Source organism: Notothenia rossii, assembly GCF_949606895.1.
Source record: "Notothenia rossii genome assembly, chromosome: 6".
In the NCBI taxonomy this organism is placed as follows: Eukaryota; Metazoa; Chordata; class Actinopteri; order Perciformes; family Nototheniidae; genus Notothenia; species Notothenia rossii.
In genome coordinates, this window is record NC_136909.1 from 32,663,558 (window position 1) to 32,678,011 (window position 14,454).

General features: G+C 37.5%; 1 protein-coding gene across 2 annotated transcripts in view; it reads right to left on the reverse strand.

The window, feature by feature from the left end:
• Positions 1–4,476: 4,476 nt before the first annotated feature.
• The window catches only part of LOC307045316 (electrogenic sodium bicarbonate cotransporter 1-like), a 48,529-nt gene continuing 38,551 nt past the window's right edge, over positions 4,477–14,454 (reverse strand). For both annotated transcript variants that reach the window (XM_079690890.1, XM_079690891.1), the window contains exons 20-23: positions 13,391–13,552; positions 12,372–12,468; positions 11,284–11,363; positions 4,477–6,975 (exon numbers count right to left, since the gene is read on the reverse strand). In XM_079690890.1, the coding sequence (XP_079547016.1) occupies positions 11,320–11,363; positions 12,372–12,468; positions 13,391–13,552 (303 nt within the window). In that variant the 3' untranslated portion in view covers positions 4,477–6,975; positions 11,284–11,319. The remainder of the gene's footprint in view (positions 6,976–11,283; positions 11,364–12,371; positions 12,469–13,390; positions 13,553–14,454) is intronic.

The following is a 14,454-nucleotide window of genomic DNA, read 5'->3' on the forward strand; positions in this document are numbered from 1 at the left end:
TTTGCTTTATTTTGCGGGTTTCGGCGTTATGCCATGGAGCTAATCTATGTTGTTTTATTTTCTTCTTTTTCAAAGGAGCAACAGAGTATAATTTTATACAGTAATAACAATAATTACTTTATCTGTTTTAAGTACCAAAGCTGATAAAAACTCAGAGAATTCTGATAGTTTATATGTCAATGTTTAAAGTATACTCAAACCTGAAGTATCTGAAGTATCTGAAAACAGACAGAGATGTTCATTGTATCAGTTACAATGAAAACATAAACAGAATAAAGAAAACACATAAAGGCAACCATAACCATAAAAGCTTTTTCTGTAAATACGTGTGAAAGAGCAACCCTGCTGGTGAACCTGAACTCAGCTGTGTGTGTGTGTGTGTGTGTGTGTGTGTGTGTGTGTGTGTGTGTGTGTGTGTGTGTGTGTGTGTGTGTGTGTGTGTGTGTGTGTGTGTGTGTGTGTGTGTGTGTGTGTGTGTGTGTGTGTGTGTGTGTGTGTGTGTGTGTGTGTGTGTGTGTGTGTGTGTGTGTGTGTGTGTGTGTGTGTGGCCGCCCCTCCCTACAGGCCAATCACGCAGGCTGCAGGGGGCCCCACCCAGAGGGCCTCAGCTGCTGTGCAGTTCTCCGCTCAGTTCTCCGCGCACCCCCCGCGAGAGTGAGAGAGAGGTGACAAGGGGAGCACATCTGTAACCCGACACCGTTGCAATGAATCGACATCTGACCAATCACCAAACGTACTTTCTCATTCAGTGCAACGGCCAGGGCATTCTATCAAGGATGTAGAATACCTTGGTTGAAGGATATTCTACCCAGAGACCCAGAACAAGATCTGATTGGTTGCTTTCTTTTCTAACAGAAAACCACTGAAATGCGTAGTGCATGGTCCGAGAAGGACAAACAAATCAACATAACGCTGTAATGTTACAGATCAACAAAACAGATACCATTCTCCTTTATTCTCATTTTATTACATTTTATTTATATAATTAAATCGATATTTTGTTTGTTTCATCTTAGTGTTCCAGGGTATTCTCTGAATACCTTGAAGGCCCTGACGGTTTGCCACTGGTGAAAAGACAGTTTCAGTACGGCGCAAGCAAGAGGGGAAAAAAACAAAACATTAAGAAACTAGAGCATCACTCGAAGGTGGGTTATTGTATGAGTCAAATGTACAACTTGCGAATGTTGTATAAGTCAAATTGCCAATTGCTATATTAAAACATCAGCTGCAATTCACGACATGAAGAAGGCAGTCTCTGCATAGCATATAGGCTAATGGGGATGCAGTTATTTCCAGCATTCTTTATTTACCATTCATTCAAGTATGTTATGCCTTTTATATGCTAATGTACAGGAGGAAGAGTGGGCTCAGAACAGTCTCATAATACACACATGCACACAGAAGGATTCACACTTGTATTTCATGATCCGCAAAAGGATTCACACTCGTATTTCCGGATCCACACTTGTGTTTTTGAATGCACACACAAATGTGTTCCGTTTCATATACATGTAAATAAAAAATTCAAAAAAATTCAAACAAGGAAAAAAGTTTTAACATATGTATTTTTGATCCTCACATATTTGTTTTCCGTTTAAATCACCTGAACCTGCAAACACAAACCGCTTTCTGTGCACGGATCGCTGTGCATTCGTGTGTGGGTTTTTTGAGACTCCCCTGATGCTCACCCGATTCGTACTTGTAATTTCTCTCATCTATAGCCAATCAGATGTCTCATCCAGTCTAAGCCAATCACATGAGCGCACCCCCACGAGGGTATGATTTTTTGCGTTCATGACACTTCATATACGCATTTTGCGCAGTCCGGTCAGCTCGCTAAACAGAGGGCGGAGCTTCAGGTGATCATGCAGAGCTGCATGTCTCCGTCAGACTCAGCAGCTGATCTGATCTCTCTGTCGCATCCGGTTACGGCCCGTCCACACTACAGCTTCAAAAAAAGCTTGCCAGCGGGCGTGTCTGAAGCTCGACCAACAACCAATCAAATGAATCTCCCGCCCCTGACACACAAGCAGCGGTTTGATTGGCTAGAGCTTGTACTGGCATATGATTTGATTGGCTGACGCTTCCACGAAAGCTTCAGAAGCTTCAAAGGTTGAACATTGCTCAACTTTTGCAGCCTGAAGCGCCAGGAAAGCTCCGTTCTGCTACCCACAATTCAGTTCGGCGAAAAGTGAGGCAACGTGACGTCACCCCATTCAAAGTGAATGGGCAGACGCGTTGGAAACCGTTTTTGAAGCTGTCGAAGCTGTAGTGTGGACGGGCCGTTACACTTCACTCGTGTTTATGTCCATATCGATCAGATCCAACTCTCCTGATCGGCCTTTATAGAGAGCACCGATCAAACTATTTAGAGTGAATATCGGCCGATAATGACCGGCTGGGCTCCCCCCGACAGTTCACTGTATCGAGCACTGGCTTCGTAGTGAATAATATAAAGGCTTGTATTTGCGTGCATTTCCTGTTCGGAAAGTGGCAATGTACTGAGAGTGGAGGTGTCCTGAGATTAGCGCCTGCAGGCAGGCTCCATGGACCTGTCAGCTCCGGACTGCACAAAATGCGTACATGAAGCACTACATCATGAACGCAAGAAATCTACCCTCGTGGGGGCGCGCTCATATGATTGGCTTAGAATTGAGGAGACATCTGATTGGCTACAGATAGAAAAAATTACAAGTACGAATCGGCTGACCGTCAGAGAAGTCTCAAAAAACCCACACACAAATGCACAGCGATCCGTGCAAAGAAAGCGGTTTGTGTTTGCTGGTGCAGAGGTTTTAAATGGAAAACAAATATGTCTGGATCAAAAATACCAATGTAAAACTTTTTTCTGTATTTGGATTTTATTTACATGTATATGAAACGGAACACATTTGTGTGTGCATTGAAAAACACAAGTGGATCCGGAAATACAAGTGTGAATCCTTTTGCGGATCATGAAATACAAGTCTGAATCCTTCTGTGTGCATGTGTGTATTATGAGACTGTTCTGAGCCCATAATAAACTGTCTGTGTTGGCTTACATGACAGTTAAAGTTTACAGCCTAAAAAACATTTTTTCCCCTTATATTCATTTTTATGTCAATTTGCATATTTCATGGTGATGCTCAGCCTCTCCCCTTAACTCCTAACAGTCATCATCATGTCAACCACAACACAGAGAAATACTGATAGAAATGTGTGTGTAGTTGTTGATACATTGCTGACAGAGGGAACTACATTTGAATACAGATTTAAGAAATATCAGTTTTTGAGCATGTAATAAGCATGTTTTGTCTTGACTATATTACAACTATATTATTATAATATATTATTTATATTATTGAATTGATTATGATTATTAGTAGAAGTAGTTTATTTGCATGAATTATATTTTAATCTTTTTGAGCTTAGTATTTGGCAGGAAATGCAGATGTATTCACCTGTAAACGCATACTGAAAGACATACATGCATACAGTATTTAGCATTTACCTCATTGCATAAAAAAGTAACTGTGTTGATAATAATAATAATAAACAGGAATTATATTTGCAAAGTAGCCTACTTTGTTTCCAAAAAAAATGTTTTCACCCCTGTCGGTTGGGGGGGGGCCTCATCTCACAATGTCGTTGTGTGTGTGTGTGTGTGTGTGTGTGTGTGTGTGTGTGTGTGTGTGTGTGTGTGTGTGTGTGTGTGTGTGTGTGTGTGTGTGTGTGTGTGTGTGTGTGTGTGTGTGTGTGTGTGTGTGTGTGTGTGTGTGTGTGTGTGTGTGTGGGTGGGTGGGTGGGCGGGTGGGTGGGTGTCCTGCAGGCTATGATGCAGCTGCACAAACACTAGAGGGAACCACTGGACCTGCTATCCTTCTAAAACTCTGGCAGGAAGGGCAGAATAGTATTCTACTTTTCATGGCATGTCCTATTGATATGCAGAAAGCTATATGAAGACCCAAAGAAGATAACCAGTTTTTTCTCATTTCAAAAATATCTATTTGGTGTAAGTAAATGTAGTGCATACTGAGATACTGCAACTAATGATTTACATCATGATTGTTCTGTCGATTATTTGTTATTATCATTATTTTAGATAAATTATTGAAAAATGCAACAATTTGATAAAGCTTAAAGGTGTGGTGGTTGAAATGTTATGTGTTGGAGAAATATGTAAAAATAAAATACATTGATTCAAAACTGAGAAAATAAGTAAATCTTCACATTTAAGACTCTCAAATCAATCATGAATTGGTAACGAAATAACAGAATAGTTGTTTAATATACTTTTAATGTATTAATAAATTAATCGCTATGCTAACGTTCATATTCCACATGAGAGCCATGCTGACATTGTTCAGCTTTATAATAATGTATCATAACAGAGTAATATATCAAGCATATTTATAAATTCAAATGATTCAAAATCTTCTTTGCTCTGTTTCATCTAACGTTATGTTCTTCCACCAGACTGAAAAGCAGCACACCATCACTGTTTGATAATTCAGTTTATTTCCAATATACATTTCATTTTGAAAAATATAAATTCTAAAATAAACCATTTCACCTGTTTCTAAAAAGTCACAACACGTTAATCAAAAGAAACATTGTATCATTATTTATTCTGTAGGCTAAAATTAACATCATTAACAAGATACTTCATTTGATGTTGTCGACTTTTGTCCGACATGCTGACAGAACAACACACTTTAAACTAACAGTTCTCCACACGCTGTGCCCCCTCGCTGCTGCTGACGAATGAAAACACTGATGTGTAGTGTAGCTGATGCTGGTACTTGGGTTGATGAACTGAAACAAAAACGAGTTGCAAGACAAAAACCGCGATGGTACGAAGAAACTTGTTGCATTTTGGTTTGAGCGGAAGTGCCTTTATATACAGGACTTACAGAGGAGGAAGGCGGCTCATGAATCACTCAGTTTGAATTTTTTTCTATAGTGGTGATGAAGACAGAGAAGAATTAAGAATTGAAATCCTACTTGTGAGAGAGTGCGTCAGTGTGCCCTTTAGAGATAAAGTGGAGATAATGTAATGAAAAACAGTGCTTTAGTTGGTAATACTGGCCAATAAAAGTCAACGTTTTATCTCTAGCTGTGACAGTGTGGACGCGCTGGGCACTCTGTAGCAACACAGTTTGTACAACATGTTCTTCCTCATTTCAGAAGATTGATAATAAATCCTTGTTTGAGGAGATTTTTGGATTTTAACAAGTCTATGTATGAGCATATTGAGTTATTGTTCGCTGTAATCATTCCTCTCCATACTGGACGAGAAACAACATCTTTCTAATGCTACACCTTAACAAAAAGAAAGATGTCAAGGACAAAAAATTTACAATCCTGAACAAAATTAATCTTAAAGCTAATCATTTAACTTCAGTATGTGTAGGATATGCTAGCCAACATTTATCCATTCAAAATGTCTCAAATTCAATGTGTCGTGAAACTTTATTTTTCAAATAAAATAGACTTTTAGCTAGTTTGAATGTAAAGGAAGTTAGACTTTTATGCTAACTTCCTGTGAGGCATAAAGTCTTTCTAGATGTAGTTTAACTTCTCAAGGCAAATTCTGGACATGAATGAAAACCTAAGGACACATTTTGCACACAGATGTTCCCATATGAATAAGCAAACTTTGCAAAATACAGAAAATAATGAAGACAGCGACCAATAACTCCCTGGTGTACACACAGTACTGCATCTGAGTAGTACTATTATAAGGAAAGACTTGAAGAAAATCCAAATGTTGATTATATATCATAACATAACATAAGAAACAAGTGATACCATTTTCACATCAGATAGTTCCCACAGCAGCTGAGACAAGAAGAAATAAACCCGCTGCATGAAGTTCACATGGATCTGATTCCCTCATAATTCCTCGTCACGATAATATTTTCAGTCGGAATCGATCTCTTATAAGCCACTTAGGTAAAGTAGTTTGTGCAGCAAAAGCGATTATATGAAATGCGTTCCTAGGTATTATTTAAGTTTGGCTTAGGAAATTCTGATGATAACATATCGCTCAACTGTTTTCTACCCACATAAGGGGGGAAAAAGGACATAAGAAAAAGTTACCAACATACACACAAAGTAACCATTTAAAAAAAAGATAAAGAAAGGATTTGATTTAAGAGTAACAAAAGTTTTGAAGTGAAAACGTTACAGAAAGGTTGAGAGAATTAGAAAGAGTAGGTGGAGGAATTCAACCACATCAAAAAGTGATAATACAATATTTACCTCATCTGCATCATATATTATGCATTGTTAATTAACTGCTAATTAACTTCAAATATTCAATTCATACACATTTCCGTCACAAGCTATAATACAGTGAACCTCTTGAATCATTTCAACTCTCAAGAGGAAAGAGAAAATAGCAAAAGCCCATGCCACGTCAAAAATCAACATGTTGCATTTGTTTATAATAAGCATTTAATCTAAAACAAGAGGTAGAGCTATACAAAAAAACATAATTTTCCTGCTACAGGAAATCTTAATTAGAGTAAATTGATTTATAAAAAAATTCAGACCGATGATATTTATATATATTTTTATAAAAAGGAGCAGGGAGGGATTTCATGCAAGGTCAAAGAGCTGCAGCATTTCTGTGAAAGTGTGGGAAGTGTTTCAAAGAGGAAGAGGGAAGAGCTATCAGCCTACTGTGCAGAGGTGAGCAAAAGTGTCAGATAAGAAATGGTTTTACATATGGTGGTTTTATTTTCCTCAGTGTTTTCCCTTTGTTTTCTTTCCCCCATACTTTGAACAAAGTCAGAAAATGGTGGAGAGGATTTTGGAGTTAAAATTTATATTTTTTAAAAAGAGAAATGAGAGAAAGAGTCGCCTGGCGGTGGTTCGGTGCTCTACAGAGACGTTTCCGATCCTCTGCTCTTCCAGTAAAATGAATTATCATCGTCTGGGTCCATGTCGATGGTAATCCGAGGCACAGTCGTCAGGGGACTCATCTCAGGGCTGAAACACAAACATATGTATTGTTTGGATACATGATGGGATAGTAGTGTAATGTTATAATTAAAGGAATAGTTGATATTTTGAAAAATACACTATCCCTGGAGCCAGCAGCTAGTTAGCTTAGCATAAAGAGCGGAAAAAACAGCTAGCCTCGCTTTGTAGGAAAGTATAATCTGCCTCGAGTGCAAAGATAGACATGTTGGACTTTTATTAGACTAGAGTTGTTAATAAGTGGGGGTTTGTAAGCTTAGGAGAGAGGCAGGCCTGTTGTTAAGGGCCTCTTCAAATGTTTGTTTTAAGCTAGGCTAACTAGCTGTAGCAACATTCTCGTCAAGGATCGTCAAAACAGTGAATAAGACACACAATAAGTCCACAATGTCAGGATGTTCTTTTGAAAGGATTGTTCTGGTTCATTACAACTTGGATGGGTCAATTGTTGTTATATTTTGCAATAGAAATGAGCTTTTATAGATAAAAAAAAACTCAACTGATCTAAACAGAAATCAACTTGCTTTTCAGCCATAAATCTTGAACAATTAAATTCAATGATTCTTTCTTCTAAACCATCAACGTGTATCTTAGACCCGATTCCAACTAAGTTGTTAAATGAAGTTTTTCTATTAATTAGCACTTCTTTATTAAATATTGTGAATATGTCTTTATTATCAGGCTATGTTTCACAATCATTTAAAGTTGCAGTAATAAAACCTCTTCTTAAAAAGCACAACCTCGATCCAGAGGTTTTAGCCAATTATAGACCTATTTCTAATCTCCCATTCCTCTCAAAGATTCTTGAGAAAGCGGTCGCAAAACAGCTGTGTGATTACTTAAAAAACAATGATTTATTTGAAGATTTTCAGTCTGGCTTTAGAACGCATCATAGCACAGAGACAGCTCTGGTTAAAGTCACAAATTACATTCTAATAGCCTCAGACAAGGGACTTGCCTCTATTCTTGTTTTGCTCGATCTCAGTGCTGCATTTGATACTATCGACCATGATATCCTATTGCAAAGACTAGAGCACTTAGTTGGCATAAAGGGAACTGCTTTAGGCTGGTTTAGGTCATATCTATCTGAACGCTCTCAGTTTGTACGTGCCAACGATGAATCTTCCATGCAAACCAAAGTTAGCCACTGAGTGCCACAGGGCTCAGTTCTTGGACCTATTTTGTTCGCACTATATGCTTCCGTTAATAAATGAACGGCAATATTTTAAGGAATGATTCTGTACATTTCCACTGTTATGCGGATGATACTCAACTATATTTATCCATCAAGCCTGATGAAACCAATCGCCTAAATAAAATTCAAGACTGCCTGAAGGACTTAAAAACGTGGATGACCTTAAACTTTTTGATGTTAAACACGGCTAAAACTGAAGTTATTGTACTCGGCCCAAAGAATCTACGAAATAAACTATCTAAAGATATACTAATTATGGATGGCATTAATTTGGCCTCCAGAGGGACTGTAAGGAATCTCGGTGTTATATTTGATCAGGATTTATCCTTTAACGCCCACATAAAATCAATCTCAAGGACCGCCTTCTTTCATCTACGCAACATTGCCAAAATTAGGCATATCTTGCCTCAAAACGATGCAGAGAAACTAGTCCATGCATTTGTTACTTCCTATACATTTTAGTTCTTACTCTTTCACTTAAATCCTAAAAACCTAGATCTTATATTTAAAACTTTATCCAAAACCTTTCCCCTCTCTGACCTCTCAAGGTTTTATTTGAGGGTAACAGTTTGCAGAGAAGGCCTAGCCCGACCGGGGAGTGTGGAACGTAGTCACAGACCCACTCCTTACCTCTAACCAATTCCAATTAAGGTTCCAGAGGGGACCTTTTCCCTGCGCGTGCCTCTCCACCTCTGTTTCCTACTTCTTACTTGCTACCCTTTTCCCTCAACCTATCCTAAGGGAGTGCATGTATGTAGACATGTTAGTTTAGCTGAAATAGGCTTGGACTGTTTTAGGGGGCACCTTACTCCGTCTTTCTGTCTGTTTGTACCTGTGTACTCTCATGTTTCGATTAACCCAGCTTCCCCCAAATCTCTTTTTTGTGTCCATATATACGCCTGGATCCTGAGTCGAGGCTGATCCTGTTGCTGTGGTCCTGCCTGACTCTCACCATACTACTTCCCTGATGGCTCCCACAGGATTGTTGACATCCTCGTGGATTCATCTTCTTATTATATACACATGCATTTCCAAACATTTGGACTACCTATGTTGCAAATGTATAATCTTTTCAATTTACACACGGCATCTATTGCACGTCTGTCCGTCCTGGGAGAGGGATCCCTCCTCTGTTGCTCTCCCTGAGGTTTCTCCCATTTTCCCCTTTAAACTGTTGGTTTTCTCTGGAAGTTTTTCCTTGTACGATGTGAGGGTCAAAGGACAGAGGGTGTCGTATTGTCATACTGATATTCTGTATAAACTGTGACGTCCTCTGAGACAAATGTAACATTTTGGATATTGGGCTATATAAATAAACATTGATTGATTGATTGATTGATTGATTGATTGATTGATTGATTGATTGATTGATTGATTGATTGATTGATTGATTGATTAACGTAACATTACAAACATTTTTCAAAACTACAAGAGTTGGAACAAAAGTTTCATCATTAGTGTCACTGTCAGCATACATACGTTTTAGTGTTATTCGCACTTTGGGTAGTAATACAAATGTGAAATTATCATTAGTAATGCAAATACTATTATGCATAATTGACTGTCTGCATTAGAGTTCTCTTTTGGCAAAGGCTCTTAAGGCAGAAATAAAAAAAGAGATTGTGGATTGCTGATTTCTGATGTCATATGAGCTAAAAGCAATTTGGCTTCAGTCTTGACAGGATTAGACCCTAATGTCATCACAACATGATGCATGCCCCGTAACACATCACTGACACAGATATGTAGCCAGATATCTGAAAGTATAACATGAGATCAAACTCAGAATCATTTACATTGGCCAAGTATGTGTTCATATACAAGGACCTGGACAACATTTAATTGTATTTATCACACTTTACTTACAGTTATGTATGTAAAAAGTACCAATGACCATTAAATAAATAGAATGTATTAATAGAAATATTTTTAAAACGTTTTTATTTTTAATTAAAAGTGTTATCATGTCAGGACAGGAAATTTTTCTTCAGACTAAGGCCAATTAACGCTCAAGTACTTACAATATTAAGCACATATTTTATTTAAAGAAAAGAAAATTACGTTTATCTAGACCGCAATATTGTCATACAATCTGTTGCTAATCACCAGCCATGTGACCAAACCAAATACTAAAACAATTCCTGTGCCGTTGTTGGTCGTCATCACAGATGTGCTGCGTTCCCAGCTGCTTTTTCACACATTGTCCCAAAACACTAATCCTGTTGCAACAACCGTAGAGCAGATTGTGTAATTCCGGAGCATAACAGTGGACCCTGGACGTCATGATGGGGAAATCTAATCTCTTCTGGAACATCTCATTAATTAATTGCTCTTAAATATTGCCCAAAAACCAAGGCTTGTTTTGCCTCTTGAAAACTGATTGTCTCCTTTTAAGCTCATATCAGTGAGCACAGTGTGTATTTATCACGCAACATATACTTACATTCATGTAGTGACGAGGTCAGTGCTCATAAAAAGACTGGAATCTATCATTGATTTCTCTAAATATTTCTCTCTATTCCCTAAATGTGCCTAGTCGCTTTTGTCAGAATGGAAAATAAAATGTGATGATGAGTTTGAAGATGTTGGAGTCAAATAGAGGCATATATCATTGAACCAACTAACAGTTTAAGTTTTTTGCAAAAATAATTGCAGGAAAAAGTAAACAATTACTGAATACATATATTGACATTGTACTAATTTGAAGCAATTCATTTCTGTTATTCAGTAGGTAACATACTTCTAATCTGAATGTGCGTTAGCAAGATTACAATATAATTTCTAATTAAACACAATTTCAGCTTTCTACAATGAGTAAAATATAAATATTGTAGCCCCCAGTTGGCAGTTCCTTTCAGGAAGTCAACTGAATTAATTAAAGACCTTTTGTGGAGCATTTAGCAGCTAAACCATTTTCACCATATAATCATAATACTACAAGTTAAAAGCCGCCCTTTAAAGACCAGGCTATCATAGTTAGTTAGCTTGCCTTCTGACCTTTTGCGACTTTGATGCCGCAGTCATCAAAAGTGAATTGAAAATGTAAATCAGAGCTGCCTATATTTAGCTTTGTCCCTCTTCATAATTGAATGCGGCCTGTTGAGCTGCACTCTCTCATATCTCACCTGGACAAGTAGTTGGCCTGGTAGTAGCGAAGTTGCTCAGCACGATGTGTGTCGTTCAAGGGATGATGGGGACTTCTCTCCTGCAGATGAAAGCAAAAACATAGCATTTAGCTTGCATGTGGCTATGACACAAGTTTTATAAAGTTGTATATCAATCAGACAAATCAGTTAATTGATTACAGAGAGATGATTAAAATGAAAAACCCTTTGAAGCAGAAAGAAGGAAGCAGCAGGTGTTATCAGCTGCTTCAAGAGTTTAGATTGGATTGACAACTTGTGTTCAGAATAGATTAGATTGTCCATGTTACATTTTTGACAGTACTTCCTACATTTAGTAGAAAAGCCAAAAAATCGAAATCAAACCGAGTTCAAAAGCTTATTATAAAGTGTTTTAAGGTGCAATTAACAATTTCAGTTGTAGGGGTTCCTTGTCAGTTTATGGGGTATATTCCTATAAACCCTTCTATAAAAAAGACATTTTGTACTACTTTTTGGTTGTTCAAAATACCAGATACTACTAATGTTTTTACTATAGTTTGTAGTGATAAAGTACAAACAAAGCTAGTGAGTTGATTTAATGTAGTAAATGGTGATTTGTTCAAAAATGAACTGTTAATCAACCACAAAGTTACATAATAAGTCAAGAATAGATGTAGGTGTGCTAACTGTCAGTCGTAAAGGCTCTTTTATACATAGCTTAAATAACTGTGATGACTAAAACTAAGTCTAAAACCAAATGAACCAGGAAGTCCACAATGAATATGTTAAGCAGAAGGAAAAAAAAGGTTAGGTCAAGCAAGAATGTAAAAGTTAAAAGACAAATATAAACATAGCATCACAATAAAAGAAGAAAAGTTTAAAAGCAGGAGAAAGTTATTTCATTTCATTGCATGTTGAACAAAAGCAAAACTGCAGTTGAAAGAAAAAAGAGAATGAAATAATGAATATCATGCAGTAAGTGAAAGACGAAGAGGAAACATAAACTCTGGAAGCCACCAGAGACACTGAATGCGGAAGCAGAGCAGGAGTCAGTCAGGCTTTAGAGGAAGAAGTATCCCCCCCGCTGCAGGTAGTTCGGGTCTACTCACTGTCGGAGGCCTTATCACCTAAGAAAGGCTCCTCCTCCATCATATCCATGGGGATTTTAATGCTGGGAACTTTCTCATTGTAAGGAGGATAGTCAGACTGTTGGACAGAGGAAACACACATCCTGAGACGGGACCTACACACAAAACCTGATAACCTTTTCTTTAAGGAAACATTGCTAAAAATCACTTAGGATCTCTGGCTCCATTCAATACTTGGATGCTTCTCGAATTTGAAAGAGACAATGCAACAAGGGAACATTTTGTGGTGGGTTAAATCATACCACCGTGATGTGATGAACCTTTCTGTCTGTTTGTAAGGATATAAAGGGATGGAGCTTCATTTAGGAACGTTGATCTTTATATCTAATAACAATTTGAATCATGTTAGAGTAGAGATACCGAGTTGATCTTACAAAAATACATTTTTAAATATTTTCTTTACATTTTTTAAACTGGCTTCATTTATTGAACTGGATCTTTGCAAACTAAAAAATTACAAAATGCAATATCCATGAGTGAATTTTCCAAAGGATAAACCAGACGCAGACAGATCTGAGGAGAAATGAACCTGATCGGAAGCGTGTTCGTAATGGTATTTTAACATCAGAGTCATTCACTTGATATCACTGGGCCCAAAAAGACCCTTTCCATTGACATCAATTGGGAAAGAAACTCTGTAAAATTATTTTGAGGTAAATATAAATCACTTACATAGCCCATATTTAAAGGCTTAAAATGCACTAATTGCCATATGTAGAGTTATATTCCCTGAACGGACGTGCAGTTTTAAAGATTTCAAAGTATGTTGAATTGTTAAACCCTCTTCTCTTTACACTGGATGGATAGTCGATGGCACATGCTGCTAAATAAAGAGAAACCTGGGAGTTTGGAGCAGGGTCATTTGGACTTGGAAGTGGGCTGTCATGTACAACACATTACAAAATTAATCATAAGCTTGTTTCTGCAAAGATACTAGCTTGTGCATTAAATTGTATAATATTTCAGCTCAAAACCCTTACGTCTTCAGCGTCGCTGTCTATGCTGCCTCGTTTTTTCTTTTTCTTCTTCTCGTCTTCCTTCTTCTTCTTGTCCTTCTCTGGGATGACGTCGTCCAGGAAGCCCAGTTCATGCTGGGAGAACATGTAGTCCATCCCTTTCCTGACGGCCACCAGAGCGAGGATCTAAAGCAGAACAGGTGGATAAGAGTTTACTCAGAGGTACTTTGGAATTCGTTTGTTCAAATAAATAATCAGTTTAAATGTGAGCTGATGAAAAAGACTGATACAAAACTATAAAAATACTATTTTCAATGATTAATGATTTAAAAGCCAAAATCAAGCAGGTTAGTTGTATTTCTAACCATATCATTGTATAGGTTTCAGTCAAGAAATGTTTAATCTGTTTCATAAACTTATACTTAAATAAGGCAAATGATAAAAGAAGAACATCGTAATAGAATAAATACAACACCAAGTACAATCACTCAGTGAATATGGTCTTGAGTGCTGCATTAGTGACCCTGAACTATAATTATGTAACACCATAACAGTTGCTGTGGTTTATCACCATTTAAACAATCATCTCACGTAACACAAAACAACACTTACATTTAGCCTATCATTTGTACACAGAGTGATTCAGCGGGGTGATAATTCACTCTGATTGTGCAAGACTTTTTTATACTTATCCTTTAAAAAGACAAGATAATTATTTTTGTGGATTTATAAATTACGTCTCAAATAGCTATTTGCACTTACTGGTATTTTCGTTTTGAGTTTTCACCTGAGTTGGTTGTGTCTGATTTACAACAACTACAAATTAAATTATTCCAATGCCACATCAGTTGCCCTTACAATTTACAGATGTAGCACTGAATTTCGGACTCCAGCTTCCAGCTTCCTGCCTACGGCCTGCCAAAGACCAGTATAGAGGAATGTTAAGCCCTCCCACTATTTTCCAAGAGGGCGTTGCCAGATTTTCAATTTCAGGTTTTAACCAGGAGATGGCGCTTCATTCACAAATACAGAAAGACAAGTTTCATGGACTTTCAGTTGTTTTTTGAAGAGCATTTGAACACATCAAT